This window comes from Calidris pugnax, unplaced genomic scaffold (assembly GCF_001431845.1).
Source record: "Calidris pugnax isolate Ruff unplaced genomic scaffold, ASM143184v1 scaffold181, whole genome shotgun sequence".
Taxonomy (NCBI): Eukaryota; Metazoa; Chordata; class Aves; order Charadriiformes; family Scolopacidae; genus Calidris; species Calidris pugnax.
Window position 1 is genome coordinate 1334684 of NW_015090976.1, and position 16637 is coordinate 1351320.

The 16637-nt window shown below is 38.9% G+C and overlaps 1 protein-coding gene across 1 annotated transcript in view; it reads left to right on the forward strand.

Annotated features, from left to right (window-relative positions):
- Window positions 1-16637, forward strand: part of ZNF804B (zinc finger protein 804B) — a 66850-nt gene that overhangs the window by 26690 nt on the left and 23523 nt on the right. Inside the window, exons 4-5 of the mRNA XM_014952948.1 lie at window positions 6472-6522; window positions 7171-7314. Coding sequence (XP_014808434.1) covers window positions 6472-6522; window positions 7171-7314 — 195 coding nt within the window. The remainder of the gene's footprint in view (window positions 1-6471; window positions 6523-7170; window positions 7315-16637) is intronic.

A 16637-nucleotide genomic window follows, 5' to 3' on the forward strand; every position in this document is an offset into this window, starting at 1 on the left:
GATGCAGCCCAGGATGCAGTTGGCTTTCTGGGCTGCCAGCACACACTGCTGACTCATGTTGAGCTTCTCATCCACCAACACCCCCAAATCCTTGTCCTCAGGGCTGCTCTCCAGCCATTCTCCTCCCAACCTGTATTTGTGCCTGAGATTGCCATGACCCAGGTGCAGGATCTTGCACTTGGCCTTGATGAACTTCATGAAGTTCATGTGGGCCTGCATCTCAAGCCTGTCATGGTCCCTCTGGATGTCATCCCTTTCCTCCAGCGTGTCGATGGCTCCACACAGTTTGGTGTTGTCGGCAATCTTGCTGAGGGTGCACTCAATCTCACTGTCCATGTCGCTGACAAAGATGTTATGGCTCCACACAGTTTGGTGTCATCGGCAAACTTGCTGAGGGTGCACTCAATCTCACTGTCCATGTCGCTGAAAAAGATGTTGAAGGGCACTGGTCCCAGTACTGACCCCTGAGGAAAGCCACTCATTACTGGCTTCCACTTGGACATTAAACCATTGACCACAACCCTTTGTGTGCAGCCATCTAGCCAGTTCCTGATCCATTGAGTGGTCCATCAGTCAAATCCATGTCTCTCCAACTTAGAGACCAGGATTCTGTCAATTCGTATGTTCATCAGTCAAATCCATGTCTCTCCAATTTAGAGACCAGGATTCTGTCAATTCGTATGTTCTATAAGGCTGAGTCCGATCAGCACTCTGGATTTTGATAGTAAATAAGTTAGGAAAAGGTTTATGACTACTCAAAGTTACAGCTGTCTCTCTGTCCAATTAGTTCCAGCAGGTTTGTACTCTGAAAGTCATGTAGGACCTACTAAAAGCATTGCAATTCTCAGGTCTCAGCATTCTAGTAGCAAAAGTGCATATAATTGAAAATATATTTGAAGATATATATTTGAATATATATGAAGATGTATGTATTTGCAGAAGTTAGGAACTGCCCTCTGTAAGTCAGCTGAGAATGACAGTATTTACTGCTTTTGAAGAAGAAGAAAATAATTCCTTTTCAGTAGGCAACTCTGTAATTCCTCACTGTAGATCCCACACAGGCAGAAACTATGCATAGACTTTTCAAGGTAGAGAAAACAGAACATGCGTGAGGTAAATGAAAACATTCTGTACTGCTGGCTATTGCAGCTGAACAAAATTTCTTGCTTTTATTCTGTCTCCACTGCTAAATTTCCCCAGCAAATTCTTTAGGTAAAACAGCAGAGTCTTCTTCAGGGAAAAACAAAAAAAAAAAAAGAAAAAGAAAAAGAGGCTAAATATTAGGACATTTGTGTGGTTCTCAAGTTTCCACTGCACACAAAAAAAAAACAAAAAAAAAGAAAAAGAAAAAGAGGTTAAATATTAGGAAATTTGTGTGGTTCTCAAGTTTCCACTGCACACAAGTGCTTTGATTAGTTCCTTCATTCTATCTCCTGTCTACTGAGTTTTAGAGATCCTTTAAAATATATTTTCCTGTAGCTGCAGAAGAAAAGATCTACGGGCATAAATATTATGTGCAGTTTTTGCAAAGAATTGATTAAAAAGGAAGAAATGAGCACCCAAAAGGAAAGTTCTATGATTGCTGTCGTGCACGTGCAGACACGTGCACGATCCACGTGCAGATCCTGGCCCAGGCACTTCTACAGATTTCCCTAAAAAAACATTATTTAGAAGTGCTTTCATAAATGATCCAATGAAAAGATGAATTACAGAATGAAATATAGTTTGCTTAATTTAAGCACATAATTCACTTTTAAACCACGTATCCCCACTGTTCTGCTTGAGGATCTCTCTCTCAAAACTGCCTCAAAAGCTACAAAGACACTTTGATCTGCCCCAATAAGCAGGTTTAGTGTCTCATGTGTAGTGACGTTGGAAAGAATTTGAGCCACACTGTATCTCAAGCAAACAGGTTATGTTCATACTTGGCCTAAGCCTCCTCAGATCTGTGTGGTACCCTTAGGTATAATTGTTATATTTGTTTTTATTTCAGTCTGTCTGAAAAAGTCTGAGGGCTATGTTAAAACACTGCCTGGGCAGATCTTTTGTGGCATGATGCTGCGTGTGTTTTTATGGCATGCAAGTGTTGCTTGCCTTGAGGAAAGCCATGAGATGGGGATGCCTGAGGTAATGCAGTTTGAGGGTTGTTGGAAGGCGTGGAGCTCTCCATACAGGATATGGAGAACTTGGTGAAGTCTTGTCCTTGCCGCCTGTAGAGTGTGATCCCTGAACAGAATGTTATTCTAGAACTGCGCTTTTTTGTACCTCAAAAGGAACTGGCAAGTTTCCTCTGAAATGAAAGCCAGAGAATGAACTATCACACATGGTGTGGGGATGATGAGGGACAGGTTCCAGGAGCCAAGTTATTTGCTGTTGTAGGTGTACCAATAGTATTTTACAGCTGACATTTCACCAATACCGAATCAAGTGGAATCATTAGCCTCAGCATCTTACATATTAACTGCTATTAACATGTCAGAATGTGATTTGCCTTGACTTTCATTGTTGACTTTCATTTTATTTCTTTTCCACTCCAACACCCTGGACCTTTTCCCTTGCCGTTGTGTTTACTCAGCTATTCACAATCTAGTATTGGTGAATGTGATTTCCCCCTCCAGAGTGCAACACTTGACATACATCTTATTGAATTTTATCTTGTAGATTTCAGACCGCCTCTCAAGATTATGATAGTAATTCTGAATCCTGATTCTGGTCCCTAACGCATTTGTATGCCCTGCGCTGTTAATTAGTATCATGCATAGATTTCATACATAATCACAGTCCATTTTGCCATCTAAGTCACTAATAAAAATGTACTTAAAATTCTTATATGTAGAATATAATTCTGTAGCTTATTCATACGCTTATATTTGTCCTACTTCTCTAACCTCTAGTCTAAGAATCTCCAAGAGGCACCTCAGCACTTGCAACAGTATTTAATACTTGCAGTTATATCTAATCTGGTTCACAGAATTTTATTTAAGTTATCAAACTCTAACAACTCTGCTTATGTCCCCAAAGAGGGAAGTCTGTCAGTAAGTCTGTCACTTACTGAGCTCTGCAGTAATGTGAGTCAGCGATTCTATCTCATATTTTGCCTTCCAATTTAGAAAAAGATGACCAAAACTCGGTTAATGTTGTCACATTTTTCTCATGTTCTATTTACAAGCCCTATGCATTTACTTCACTGTATCTGTGGAAATCCGTGGGTTTATAGAAAACTGCCTCTGAAAGTTTTACTGTATCAAGTGACCTACTTTTCACCTTAGCCCATTTGAACATAACAGATATATTTACCAGTTACTGAGGCAGGGAATGTGGTATTGTTTTGTCTAGATCAGCATACTTTAATGGCCAGGCAGTCTATTAAATATCGCTTAAAGACTCTGGATTTAATAAATGATTTCTAATTGACTAGGTGTCAGTGGCAACATTCTAGAAAACTCAGTTACATGGGATTTTTCATTGATTTTCCCTATATTAGAAAATGAAATGTCAGATACCACTAACTGCATTTTCTCAATGAGAAGCATGCTGCAAAAATAGCTGCTAAGTGAAAACACTTCCAGCCTAACACACAACAGAAGTATTCTTTTTAAATTAATCCAATATATAAACATTTATTACAGTTACGTGCCTCTGTTGGCCAAATTGATGTGGATGTAATTACAATCTATAATATGGAACCATTTTGCAGGCTTCTAGGAAAAAAAATACATTTAAGTATATTCTGCAGTCATTTATCCTTATACAGTATACTACCTGCATCCAGCAACATAGAAAGTGGTTAATCCATGGTTTGTAGGAGTTCTTACCTAACAACAGCTTGCACTGACTGTTGTCCATGGGTCAAAAACATAACTGCTAACTTACGTTATCTTGTAACATATAGATGTCTTAGAATATATATAAGTTATAAGATGCTATACACATGCTATACACGTTTACCCAGGCTTTATGTCATTTGTAAGTAGTGAGAGATCCAGAATAAAGTTTATGAGACTGTGACACACATATTTATTGCCATTGGTGGTCCCCAGTTCAAAATACATTGGTGCACCTTTCCTGCTTTCCTGTGTCTGCCTTGGTGTAGCAGGCACTCATGATCACACATGTTTTCTATGCAATATGCAGTTCTACAGATTTGCTTTTACATGATGCATTTATTATGCCAGAATTGACCAGTGGTCTCTATAGTCCTAAGGAGATGATCCTAAGTCTGGATGTGAAAATTTATTTGACTATGCACAATTTACTGTTGTTCTAGAAGTTCTTATGCCTTTGTAGAGAAAGAAAAATCTATGACCTTTCTAAAATATGTGATGAAGCATTCAATTTCCCTGCATCTGATTGATAAGCAACCAGGAAATTATATCTTTTGCCATGGTAGACAAGCATAATTAAGCAATAAGGCAGTGGAGATGGTTGTGATTATCTTAGGATGCACCTGGGAGCTGCCTTGTTGCTATTTTAAAACATCTTTATAGTAAGGGAACTGTATTAATTTCTGCTGAGAAAGATAAAGTTGGCAGTTTGGAATGCTCACAAGCAGCAGTTTCAGTTGTGCTTCTCAGGGAGTAATGTGGTGTCTTAACCACAAACAATTAGGCTTCTCCTTCAGGAGAAGCAAAGATGGAACAGGCTATAAACATTTAATTGACAGTTCCGACAAAAAAAACCCAAACCAAAACAACCAAAACACCTATTATGCTTTGGCTGGCTGCCAGTGAGTGTACAACTTACATTTTTACCAGTTCAGAATAAAAATATGTTGCCCACAACACTTGACTTCCAGGGAAGGCATCACTGCATAATTAATGCTATTGCATCCACATTCTAATTTATGCATTTTAATTATACAAAAGGCCCAGTGAATAATTAATGCTAACAAAACAATAGGTCTGAAGCATAATTTGAAAAGTATCACTTTTTAATGTGCTTTGTAGAAATAAATAGCTAATGAAAGTTATTTAACTATTTGATTGTGAGAATATTTCCCCCTGATACAATCAAGTGTTAACTACCGTTACTGAGCAGCCTCCCAAGTGGAGAATTGGTAGCTCAGGCTACCTGTTTTCACAATTGGCCAGTCTGAGTATACCACAGGACACGAACCTGCCTGAGCCATATCCATGCAGGAAAGAGATCAGATGTTTGCCCTGTGGGAGTGACTGACGTGTCATTGGCATCATCTGTAAGAGGTAGAATTAAAATTCCAGGCACGAAATTCCTCTTTGACCTCCTGTCTTCAAGCAGGTCAGTTAATGCAGGTTTCATGAAGCGATTTAGAATTGAATATAAAGAAATACAATCTAGAATTCATTATCCCTGAGTTCAGCAATCTAAGAATTAAGGATGTAGGCCAGGTTAGTAATTTAGAGTCTTGCAGTGGTCAACGGAGAGAGACAGCACCTCTGGAGAGTTTCATCTCATCCTAAAATAGGTTTTTGAAATAGATGGGATTAATCACCACTCAGCAGTGGCTATCATTTTTCTGTTTCTCATAGAAGAAACTTATGTGCTGTCTCAGACCATGCACCTAAGTTTTAGACAGTCTAGTTCAGGTGAAGTTAATTTCACTAGCAATGGCAGCCTCTAAACTACTGTGTGAGAAAGACCTACTGTCACCAGCCTGATGGCACAAAGACCAGGGCAGAGCAGAAGGACTCACAGCACAGAGTCATCCAAAGCTCAGTGTGTCATACTGACAACCAGCATCCCTGCTGCTTGGTCAAGTCTCAGACCCAAAATACGTGACGCTCATTAAGGAAGTCCTTCCCCCCTCAGAAAAGCTCAAAATGCGCATTCGTGTTGAGCTGCTGTGCCCAGGGTCTTGCCTCCACCCTGGCGTGGAGCAATGCTGGGCAGCGGGATGTGCCAAGAGCAGGGTGTCCCAGATGGGCAGTATGTCCTGGGTCTGGTGTACTCTGAGTTTGTCATGCAAAAAATTGGTGAATGCATGTAGACAGCAGACAGCACTGACTGCTTAGCATGGAAAGCCTGGTGGCAAAAACTACCCATTTCTGCAGGTGAGTAAAATGATAGAGCAAATGATGAATTACTGCAAACCCTGGCAATATATTACATCCACTCAAGTAATATCAACTTGTCAATACGAATATAAAATTAATCACTTTTGCCAACTTTTTTGTTCATGTTTTCTATGTCAGAAGTTTGCTCTCTAAACCCTAATGTAAAACATTTAAGCAAGTGTTGTAATAACAGCAATATAAATAATGACTTGTAAAAGAAATAAGGTTGGCAAAGGCTGCCAAGTTTGAGCATCGGACACCTTAAGTGCCTGATTATTTCAAGCTCAGTAACTTTTGACTCCTGTGTTTTAAGTTTTCTCTTTTTACCTAATATTATATACTGAAGTCAAAGTACTTGACTCTCCAGAGTGCCGACCTGAGTCACTAGGGTGACATGGAGGCATAATATGTACGAACATTGTGTTTTCCCTGTTTTCAGCTTTGTTTGCCTGAGCCTGGACGTGAGCTGGTGCTCTCGTTAGCGGTTGCGGTCTGTGTCAGATGGGTGACAGTTACATTCAGTTTGGGTGGGCTGGATGGCACGTCCCCTCATGTAGATGTGGGGAAGGGACAGAGTGGGACCACAAAAAGCTCTTGCTGAGGTGGCTCTGCTCCAGGGAAATCTCAGCCAGCCATAGCCAGCTGCCACCTGGCCCTGCTGAACGTTTCATAGAAGGTAGAAAGCAGAACACAGAAGAAAATCTGCTTTAGTATCAGACTAAAACTGGTTTCTTTCTTCTGAGCAATAGCAGCTGAAAGAGCAGACACGTGTTGGTGGGGACTTGGAGAGCTGCGATGGTCGACAGACCAACCCTGGCAGCTTACGCCTTCCCTACTGCTCAGCTCTCCTGCCCAGGAGCCTGGCAGTGTCCTGAGGGGGTTCCTCTGCACCCCATTCCTCTCTGCTTTTCTTACTGCAGCATCTACAACAAGTAGTAAGAATAATTATTCACGAAACACAACTGTTTTATTAAATCCAGTTTAAGACCAAAGCCTCCTTAGCGTGCACAGGACGGAGCCTGGTGATGGAGAAGACCCGAGTCACTGTGGTGTTTTTCATGTGGGTGACAAAAGTAGCTGCTGAAGCAGGAGCTGATGATCTCTAGTGAAGTGCCTGCCCTTGCTTCTGCCTTTGCAGGACTATGCTGAGAAGGAGAAAGCTGCAGCCAAGGCCCTGGAGGATGTGAAGGCCAACTTCTACTGTGAACTATGTGACAAGCAGTACCACAAACACCAGGAATTTGACAACCACATCAATTCTTACGACCACGCTCACAAGCAGGTAAACCTGCCAAATCCCCGTGCATGTTACAGCAGTCCATCTTCCTTCCTCATTGGTTGTGGGACGTTCCTAAATTTGTTCAAGTAGAAGACAATTCATCATTTGATGTCTTCGATTTTAACAGGCTGTTTTTCACTAAAATAAAATGTAAAATATTCAAAGTTTTAATCTACATCATGATATCTTTTAAGCCCCTCTGACTGAAAGATCTCCATCTATGACTTTAGATACGTGCTCAATAGCAATATTTGCACTGAATTTGTTATATTTAAATGTGGAATTACTTATAAACTACAGGAGGGGAAAGGGTCACTTCCTCAAATATCCAGGTTCCTTTTTTGGATGCAGAAAGCATGTTTCAAGCTCATCTTACTGTTTTAATGGCAGAAAGGAAGTTTGGGGTTTTTTTAAAAAAAACATGTTATTGAAATTGAGATCTATGTCATATAATATTTCTCAGTGTGGAATACATTTTGCTTTGGACATAGAACGTAGTATGAAATAACAGCTGCTTTTGGAAAAAAACATATTGGATTCCTGGGAAGATGCTAATTGTTTGTCATTGGTTTTATATCAATTTTATCAGGTCTATACCTGGAAGATATATTCTACCCATAAATGCCTATTATCCTTCTATCTTGCATCCTAGATTTTATTGAATTCTGGAAAAATCCGAATTTCAGTTGGCACTATGGAAGGAAAATGCAATTAATTCCTGTAAACAATTTAGAATTCAGAGAAAATGGTTTGCAAAGTTCAGGAATGAGCATTTCTGAACTTCTGATGTGACAGATCGTATCTAACATGTAAGAAGTTAGAACGTGTAACTGGGTTCCATAGGTGTGTCTTTTTCTCCTGTGTTTCTACTAGTGCTTACGTTACACAGTTCAAGTTCTCATGTATTGTGTGCATTCAGGTTACCAGGGTCTTCTGGATAATCCCATTGCTGGGTGCAGGGGGGTCAGGAGCCGCCTTACAAATATGTCAATCATTGCGAAGCTTCAGGCATTTCTGACAGAGGACTAAAAATAAATAAAGTTGAGTAAAACAAGCAGCACTAAAGGCAAAGCTCTTCACTCTCACTGCAAGCAATCTTATTGTCTTTTGCAGTGTTATAGAGCATGGAAATCAGACTGAATTTTCTGTGTGCATCTGGCACAGCATTGCATTAACAAACTTCCTGGTGTCTGCCCACCCCTCATGCTGAACCATCCTCCTGAATTCAAGCAGCTCAGAGTCAGCTACCCATGGGTATTAATGGGACTCTTTTGACTCATCATTCCCAAAACAGAGCTAGCTGCAGCTAATATATTTATGTATTAAATCAAAAGCAATTCCTCACATCACCATTCCATTAATTAATCCGTAAAAATGGTTATAATAATACAAACCAAATGATTTTCCAGATCCTAAACATGTGACTCTAATTCCTATAAATCCCCATTTTGCTGCACAAAGAATTTTTTTCACCCTTCAGCTGGGGTTTTTTTTATTGTCAGAAATGCATCTGAACTCAAATGGCTCCATTTGGGCCCTTCTCTCTTCGCACACTCCCCCTGCAAAGAGCAGCTTTTGCGAAATAAATCAGCCTGCTTGATACAGCATCTACAACTGGGTTGTGGGCAGGGGAGGTCTTGTCAGCTTTCAGTTATAAAAGGGAATGTTTAAGCAGTAAGACTCCCTTTAATTTTTAGGTAAATTTAGTGCTTTAAAAGCTGCAGACACAGTCCTGGTAACTAAGGGTTTGCATGGAAATGCACAACACACACAGAATATCAACTGGCAGCACAAGCTCATCCCATCCTGCTCTTTCAGATGCAGTTCAGAAGCTCAGTTAGCACAGGATTAGCCAGCGATCCTCCTGACATGACAGGCTAATTCCGTTTCTTCTCCTCTCTCACTTCTTGACTGCCCAGCCAAGTCTGGGAACAGCATTAGTTTGCCTCTAGGAATAGTGTGGATGCAGCCTGTTCTCTGATCTTTATAGTTGGTCACAGAAGAGCCTTTATTCTTACTTTTATCAGAGTAAACTTCAAAGAAAACAAGGTAATTTAGGGCTTCCTGTGGTTCTAGTTAGGTTAGTTTCAAAATGTTTGTTCAGGGAGGGATAGTCAACACCAGAAAAGCTTCTTTCTCCTAAGGTGTGTTTCTGTTTCCCAGCAGAAATTTGAGGGTACCTTTAGTCGTCCACACATATATGTTCTAAGAATCATCATTCTAATGGAGACCAAATTAAAATGAGGGACTCTTTACAGCTCAATAACAATACAGTGTAGTCCTTCCATGTGATTTCCCATCTAAATGATACTACTTAGTATTAACATGGCAATGCTGTTGAGAGAAGATATAGAGGCAGAGAAAAGACTACTTAGAAATTAGTATTAACATGGCAATACTGTTGAGAGAAGATATAGAGGCAGAGAAAAGGATATTGCATTATTTTTCATAAGCCATTTGTTTCTCTTCCAGAGGAAACAGATTTCATTCAAAAAATTATGACCTTAATGTCCAAATATTATGGTTTTATAAAATTAATTTCCTGATCCATTTTCTCATCTGTGATTTCAACCAGCTGTTAAAGCAGAAAGTACTGAGTCTTGGATCTAGCAGCTGATGTAAGAGGAGTTGCCTTCCCTGTCCTCAGAAGACTGCAAAATATTATGTCGACAATCTGAGCTTGTTTGCATAACTGGACTTTCTGCTAAGTTAGGTTATTCTAAAGCAGTATACTCAGACAGACTTTCTGTCTCTCTCTGCACACTACACATATTCATACTTATATATATAAAAATACTACATACATATATATACACACATATGCATACAAATATAACTTTGACAGAACATCAAAGAACTCTTGTGCCTATACCTTTGTTATCTTCTAACTCTATAATGACCTTGGAGAGGTCTAATCTGATTTATATATTTTTGAGTAATATTGCCTGAGTATTAAGCAGCTCTTATTTCTTTGGTTGTCTTGGCAGCATCAGTCCTAATTAATTCTGCCCACATCTTTCCTGCTGCATTGCCCTATAATAATTTTTCATTTCTATTACTTGTGATTGGAAATTAATTTCTTTGAGTGCGAGGTTGGATAAAGTGAACCCAGAAAAATCTGTTTGAGTGAAAGGCTGTGCTCCCACCCATCTCTACTCGAGCTCTCTGTTGTAGAGCCTGATACTTTAAAGCATGGGGCAGGACTGTGGGTGACTTTCCTGGGAGCACCTAATCGTTCAGCACCGTACAGCCCTGTGCATACGTGTCTCACTGCCCAGCATACACCAGCTAACCCACTTGAAACCAACAGCTTTTTTTCCTCTGTGTTTTTCCTCTGCTATGAAATCTATGATTTTATAGCGTGCTAGGCAGCAGTCACAGGCAGTAGCACACATGACAGTTCTGCAGCGTCTCTCATCAAGCATCAAGGTGAACGATGTTTGCTATCACTTGCTGTCCCTGTTCTCTGTAACAAAAGTTAACCACATCAGAACTGATTACCTTGGCCCTGTTGAACTATCTGAACGCTGAAAAGGGTAAGGATGCTGGTATGAAATCATTCAAAAGTGATTAGTATGTAGATAATCAATGCAGGCTGCTGCCTGAAAATAAAATCTGTGTGGATGTATGTTACCTGTTAAACTGAAAATAATATAGAAGTATAAATTTTTTAACAGGGCTCCTAAGTCACACACATCTATAAAAGGAAGACAAACTTGAGCAGAGATGTTTATGTGGTTAATGTTATTAAATGGAATCTTTTAATACCTCCAGGTCATGCATAGCATTCATCCACTCTTAATGTCAAAGTAGTTGGAGCTTTCAGTTTTTGTATAAATAATCCTTAGCAATCAGCAAGGCTTTTAGATGTCAGCAAAGGAGAAAATCACATATCTGTTCCATATACTGCAATATAATAATTGTGATGATAATAATAGTAATAGAAATAAGCAGCAAAGAAAAACAAGGCTGTATTGCCATCTTGGGGTTTCTGATGACAAAACAGGTCTTTTAGTTTTGTTGTAAAAATTTAGCCATACAGTTAAATACATAACATTCTTTCATATGAAAAATAAATATCTGAATTTTAGTGTTCTTGATGCAGGCAGTACTGTATAAGTAGGTAAACAAAATTTTCAGTCTACACTAGTTCACATGCACATACCTGCTTCTTAGAATTTAAATCCATGCATGTTAGCACTCGGTTATATTTTTTGTATGAAAGTCTGATTTAGTGTGTACAGCTGTGGGCACTTGCCATTAAGCCTTTACGGTGCTTGTGGATTTAAACTCTAATTCAGGCAGAGATTTAGCTCCTGTTAAACATCAAAGCTAGCAAATATGCTTACATTTTAGCTAGCATTGCCTCTATCACCTAGAAAATGTGCAGATAAATGAATACAGAGAAAGTTCCAGGAATGAGTGTGGTGCTGAGACTTTGTTCATTCATCTTTAGGGTGTTTTTTCCAGCATCTGCATATTTACTGGAGGAAAAGTAGGTCCTGCATGTTGACTCTAAGATATACCTCTCCTATTGCCCAGACAATTTTCATTTGGAGGAAAAAAAGAACTGGTTTGGCAATATCTGAGAGATTTCATTTTGGGAACTGGGTAATTAGGCAAACACAGCAACAATAAGAAACCTTCTTCTGGACAACGTATCATATATTTAGCTGTAAGGATACACTAGTCAAACAGACTGGGTTGCACTAGCATTACTACTTGTTTTTGTGTAGTCTCTGCTTTTTTTCCCCTCAATAAATAGGGGGACTCACCATCCCTCTTGTACTCCCACATGGACAAGGCTAATGTCCTTCCCTGTAGACCCTGCTTCTGCTTCTCTGCACCAGGACACTGGCCTTCAAGAACTGCCTACTTTTTTAGGGTCAAGTTGCGCACATGAGTCCTGTGCTCTCTATGTCCTCAGAAAATAACCTGAAAGGCAAATGACTTCAGCATTTCTTGCTCTCAGTCAGGGAGCGATGCTGTCTGCAGCCATCAGCATTCTGCTCCTGTAACTTCACAAAAATGACCTTGGTTTGATGCTTGCTAAGAAACACATGCATACTTCCAGTAAAATTCTCGCATTCATCGCATCACTAGTAAGAAAGACAGAACCAGAACTGTATTAAAGGTAAAAGAAAAGGAGTCAAGCAAGAGAAACAACAAAACGATGCTAGATTCCCTCAAACAGCTCATTTATAAGTGGACTTGAAGTGATAGAGGAATTTTGTATGTGTGGTCGCTATTGTCCTCCTGTTTTTAGGTACCAATAGATTGCTATGCTCAAAAACAAATGCCACATACACAAATGACTATACCATGTGTGTGTGATTTGTAGTAGGTAAAATTAGGCCCAGTCCTGAAAACAGTTGTGAACTGTCTAGAATGTATGCCTACAAGCATCCCCACAAAAATAAATTAAAATATTCAAATGTATAAAATGAAAGATGCTCAGATGTTCTACAAGAGAGAGGTTTTAGAGATGAAGGTTATTATGTATTATTTATTTTTCCATCTTCAGAATATTTACCTTAATTATCTCTAGTCAGATTAGATGCTTCTGACACATAAATCAAAATGATTCAATATGGTCAACAGTTTCTCAGATTTTTCCACAGATTATTCTTTAATTTCAGCAAAATGCCCATGTATTTTTAGCTTTAGGCAAATCTATTACCGGTTTATGCTTTAACTATCACAGTTAAACAATTACTTAGAATTATCAACTATGCCTGTATATGTCTTGTCAGACATTTCTGCTTTGTCACAGTATTTATTTTCTCTGGAATTTTGGGGGTTTTGATGCTGACGAACTCTTGAATGTTATTTTATTCATTATTCTACAATACACACACTGATTCAATTTTCCCTGCACTTTCCTGTTAAGCACACCTTTCTCTTATCTTGGAAACAGAACAGTCTTTACATTGCTGGCATAAGCCTTGTTTTCTTTCACGTGAAAGCCAAAGCTAAAAGTAAAGAATTAATTTCTATAGTCTGTCCTATCATTTCAGTATCTTTTTCCCTTAAAGACACACTGTCCTCTTGCTCATTCTGAAACCAGTGATTTTCTTATTATTGCTTATGCCTATGCCATTTATTACATTCTCTAATTTCTGTTATAGCTTCATACTGTCTTAGCTTTTCATCATACACTGATTTTGCAGTGTGTATTCTTTTTCACACTCCCAAAAATTACTTCCATTCTGATTGTAGCTGTTACCAAAGAGCAGGTTTTTGATAATTTCTTGCTGAATAGTTTTCATTTTCTCACACTGCCTTTCCTGTAATTAACTTAAAGAGTTCTTCTCATTCCTTCAGAATTTGTTCTTGTGAACAAATTCCTTTTACTCATCCCTTTTGTTGCTAAATTAGTTTTGATTACAAACTAGATTACACCATGGTATCTACTAGATTGTTACATATAGAACTGGCTGTGATGCTTATAATTAAGGTTTCTAAATATTTTGTATTTTAACACCTAGGTTTCTGTTGCTCTCAGAATTTGGGCTGAAATATTTGTTCTAGATCCCAAACTTTAGTAAATTCCAGCAAAAATACATAGGTTTTGCAGTCAAAAATAAGGAAGTGATAGGCACCAGAACCAATACTGTTTGGACAACCTAATCTGATACTTTTATGTGTCTGCTCTTTAATAAAATCTTTGATCTCAGGTTGCATGTTGCTTTCCCTAAGGAAAACTCCCTGACTCAGTACTGAAGATGGACGGTACTTGAGGAATGAATCCATCTTGTGCAGGGGATGAAGCTGTTGGCTACAAGAGAACTGATGATATGAAATGAAGGGACAACAGAAGGAGAAGAAGTGGGTTTAGGAAGTACTTATGGGAATAGGTGTAATGGACAGAGAGAGACAGAGATTGCAAGAACAGAAAGGCATGGAACTATCACTCTGAAATTAGAAGACAATGAAAGTTCTGTAGAATAAAGGGATAAAAAGGAGTAACAAGTAGAAGGACCCAGAGACACAATCCGTAAATAAGGGGAAATACCAGGAGAAAGACGGGAGGAGACTGTCAATATCAGCCACTTGGAGCCACCAATATCTAAGCCATTCCACTTAGAGCTGATAGGCAATACGAAAATCACATTTCACAACTCTAATTCTGTTAACGAGAATGCCACAGATTTTATATTGGCACAAAATTCTGTATTGAAAAAAAAATACAAAGGACTTAACACAACATAAAAAATGGCTGGGGTCTGAAAAAAAATAGCAAAGAATTAAATGTCTTATGCTTATGCTTGTGTACAATTCCATCTTTTGCCACTGACAGATAATGTAAGACTAAAATTTTCTTGGCCTGAACACTTCTTTCTGTCATTTAGAAATTGAGACATCTTCCCTTTCTAAAAGCATGTTTGCATCAACTGCTGTGTGTGAAAGTACCTGCAGTCCAGCATCTTTGAAATGCTGAAGTAGCAGCACAGAGAAACAGCCAGACAGGTTGTGTCACATCACTGCAGCTAATATAAATAAGGGTAACATAAAGCCTTACAGGATGACATCAGCATTTAAGCAAAGGAGCAGTGTAAAGCCTATGAGCAAAAGTAGGAGGTAAACAATAGGATAATTCTGTGGCATCACTGTATTAAGAACATTTATTTTACCAGTCTGAAATTATCTCTGTACCCCCTGTACTGGGCACTGGTGAGGCCCCACCTCGAGGCCTGTGTCCAGCTTTGGGCCCCTCACCACAAAAAAGACACTGAGGGGCTGAAGCGGGTCCAGAGAAGGGCAACAAGAGCTGGTGAGGGGTCTGGAGAACAAGTCTCATGAGAAGAGGCTGAGGGAGCTGGGGGTGTTCAGCCTGGAGAAGAGGAGGCTGAGGGGAGACCTTCTGGCTCTCTCCAACTCCCTGAAAGGAGGGTGTAGCCAGGGGGGGTCGGTCTCTTCTCCCAAGGAACAGGTGATGGGACAAGAGGGAAATGGCCTCAAGTTGAGCCAGGGGAGGTTCAGATTGGATATAAGCATTGGAATGGGCTGCCCAGGGAAGTGGTTGAGGCACCAGCCCTGGAGGTGTTCAAAGTCAGGTTGACATAGAGCTTAGTGACATGGTTTAGTGATGTGTTGTTTTTTTTTTTTGTCAGAGTTAGGTGGATGGTTGGACTAGATGATCTTATAGGTCCATTCCAAGCTAGGCAATTCTACGATTCTATGATCTTGAAGTGAATGCTTATTTTAGAAAAGTATGCAATATTTTCTTAAATGTTGTAAGAGGAGGCTTGTATTTATAGCTGTCCTACACAGACATGCTTTACTTGCACACTACAGCAAATGTACGTACCAGAGTAGCTCCAGAGCAGCAGAAGCTGTGGTATTATCAAATACCACTGAGCACACTCCGGTGACTGGGCATGACTCCAGGCAACAGATTCCAAAGAAATGTCATCAGAAACAATTCTTTATTTTAAACTTTACCAGTCTTTGCAGGTCAGTGGGCCTTATTAAGAACTACTGGACCTGCTGCTCTGCTGATTCTTTGCTACTTTCTTATTACTCAGTGATAAAGTAAACAAATTGGCAGCATTCATCCTTTTTAAATTGCATGTTGCTTAGAATAATGAGATTCCTTTCATCATTAGCCCTCAAAAAAAATTATTGCAAATAATGCAGATCTTCTTTTAAATTTAATGTCTTCAAAAGCTAAATTGTTAAATGCTAGATGCTATGGAATTACATTTGGTGTTCTTTAGAATGAATGCTAATTAACATGTAAATTAGCAATTTAACCCTCTTTAAATTGGAAAAAAAAGCCCATGGGACACCTAATTTCATAGTTGTTAATGATGGTCCAAGGACTGTAAGATATTTCTTAAGCATTTAATTATATAAGGAATTACTGAAGTGTATTATCAGATTTTGGCATTTAAGACATAGCAATAACCAGAATGTCAGTTACAGGAAGCTCTTCATTAATGACTGTGTTATTGTCCTTTGCATTCTTCTCAGAGGGTACACTTTTTAATTACTAAAGTTTTGCAACTAATTTTTCAAGCTGGAGGAATTGTTGATGCAGTGTAATGGATGGCTTATTCAAATAAGAAAGGAATCTTAAGGATTTTTGTAAAAAAAAGAAAAGATTATGCCAAACCACAGAAAAATATGAAATTCTGCCCTAAAACACCAGTTTAGAGTTTAATTTTGTACAATAATTCCCGACCAAGAATCTGAAGAAACAGATTATTATTTAATTATATTTAGACAAAAAGTGTGGTAACTTTCCTTCCATTTCAAATATGGATAGAGAAAAAATTCTCAAAAACAAATAAATTAAAACATTCTGTTGTGACTGATTTAAT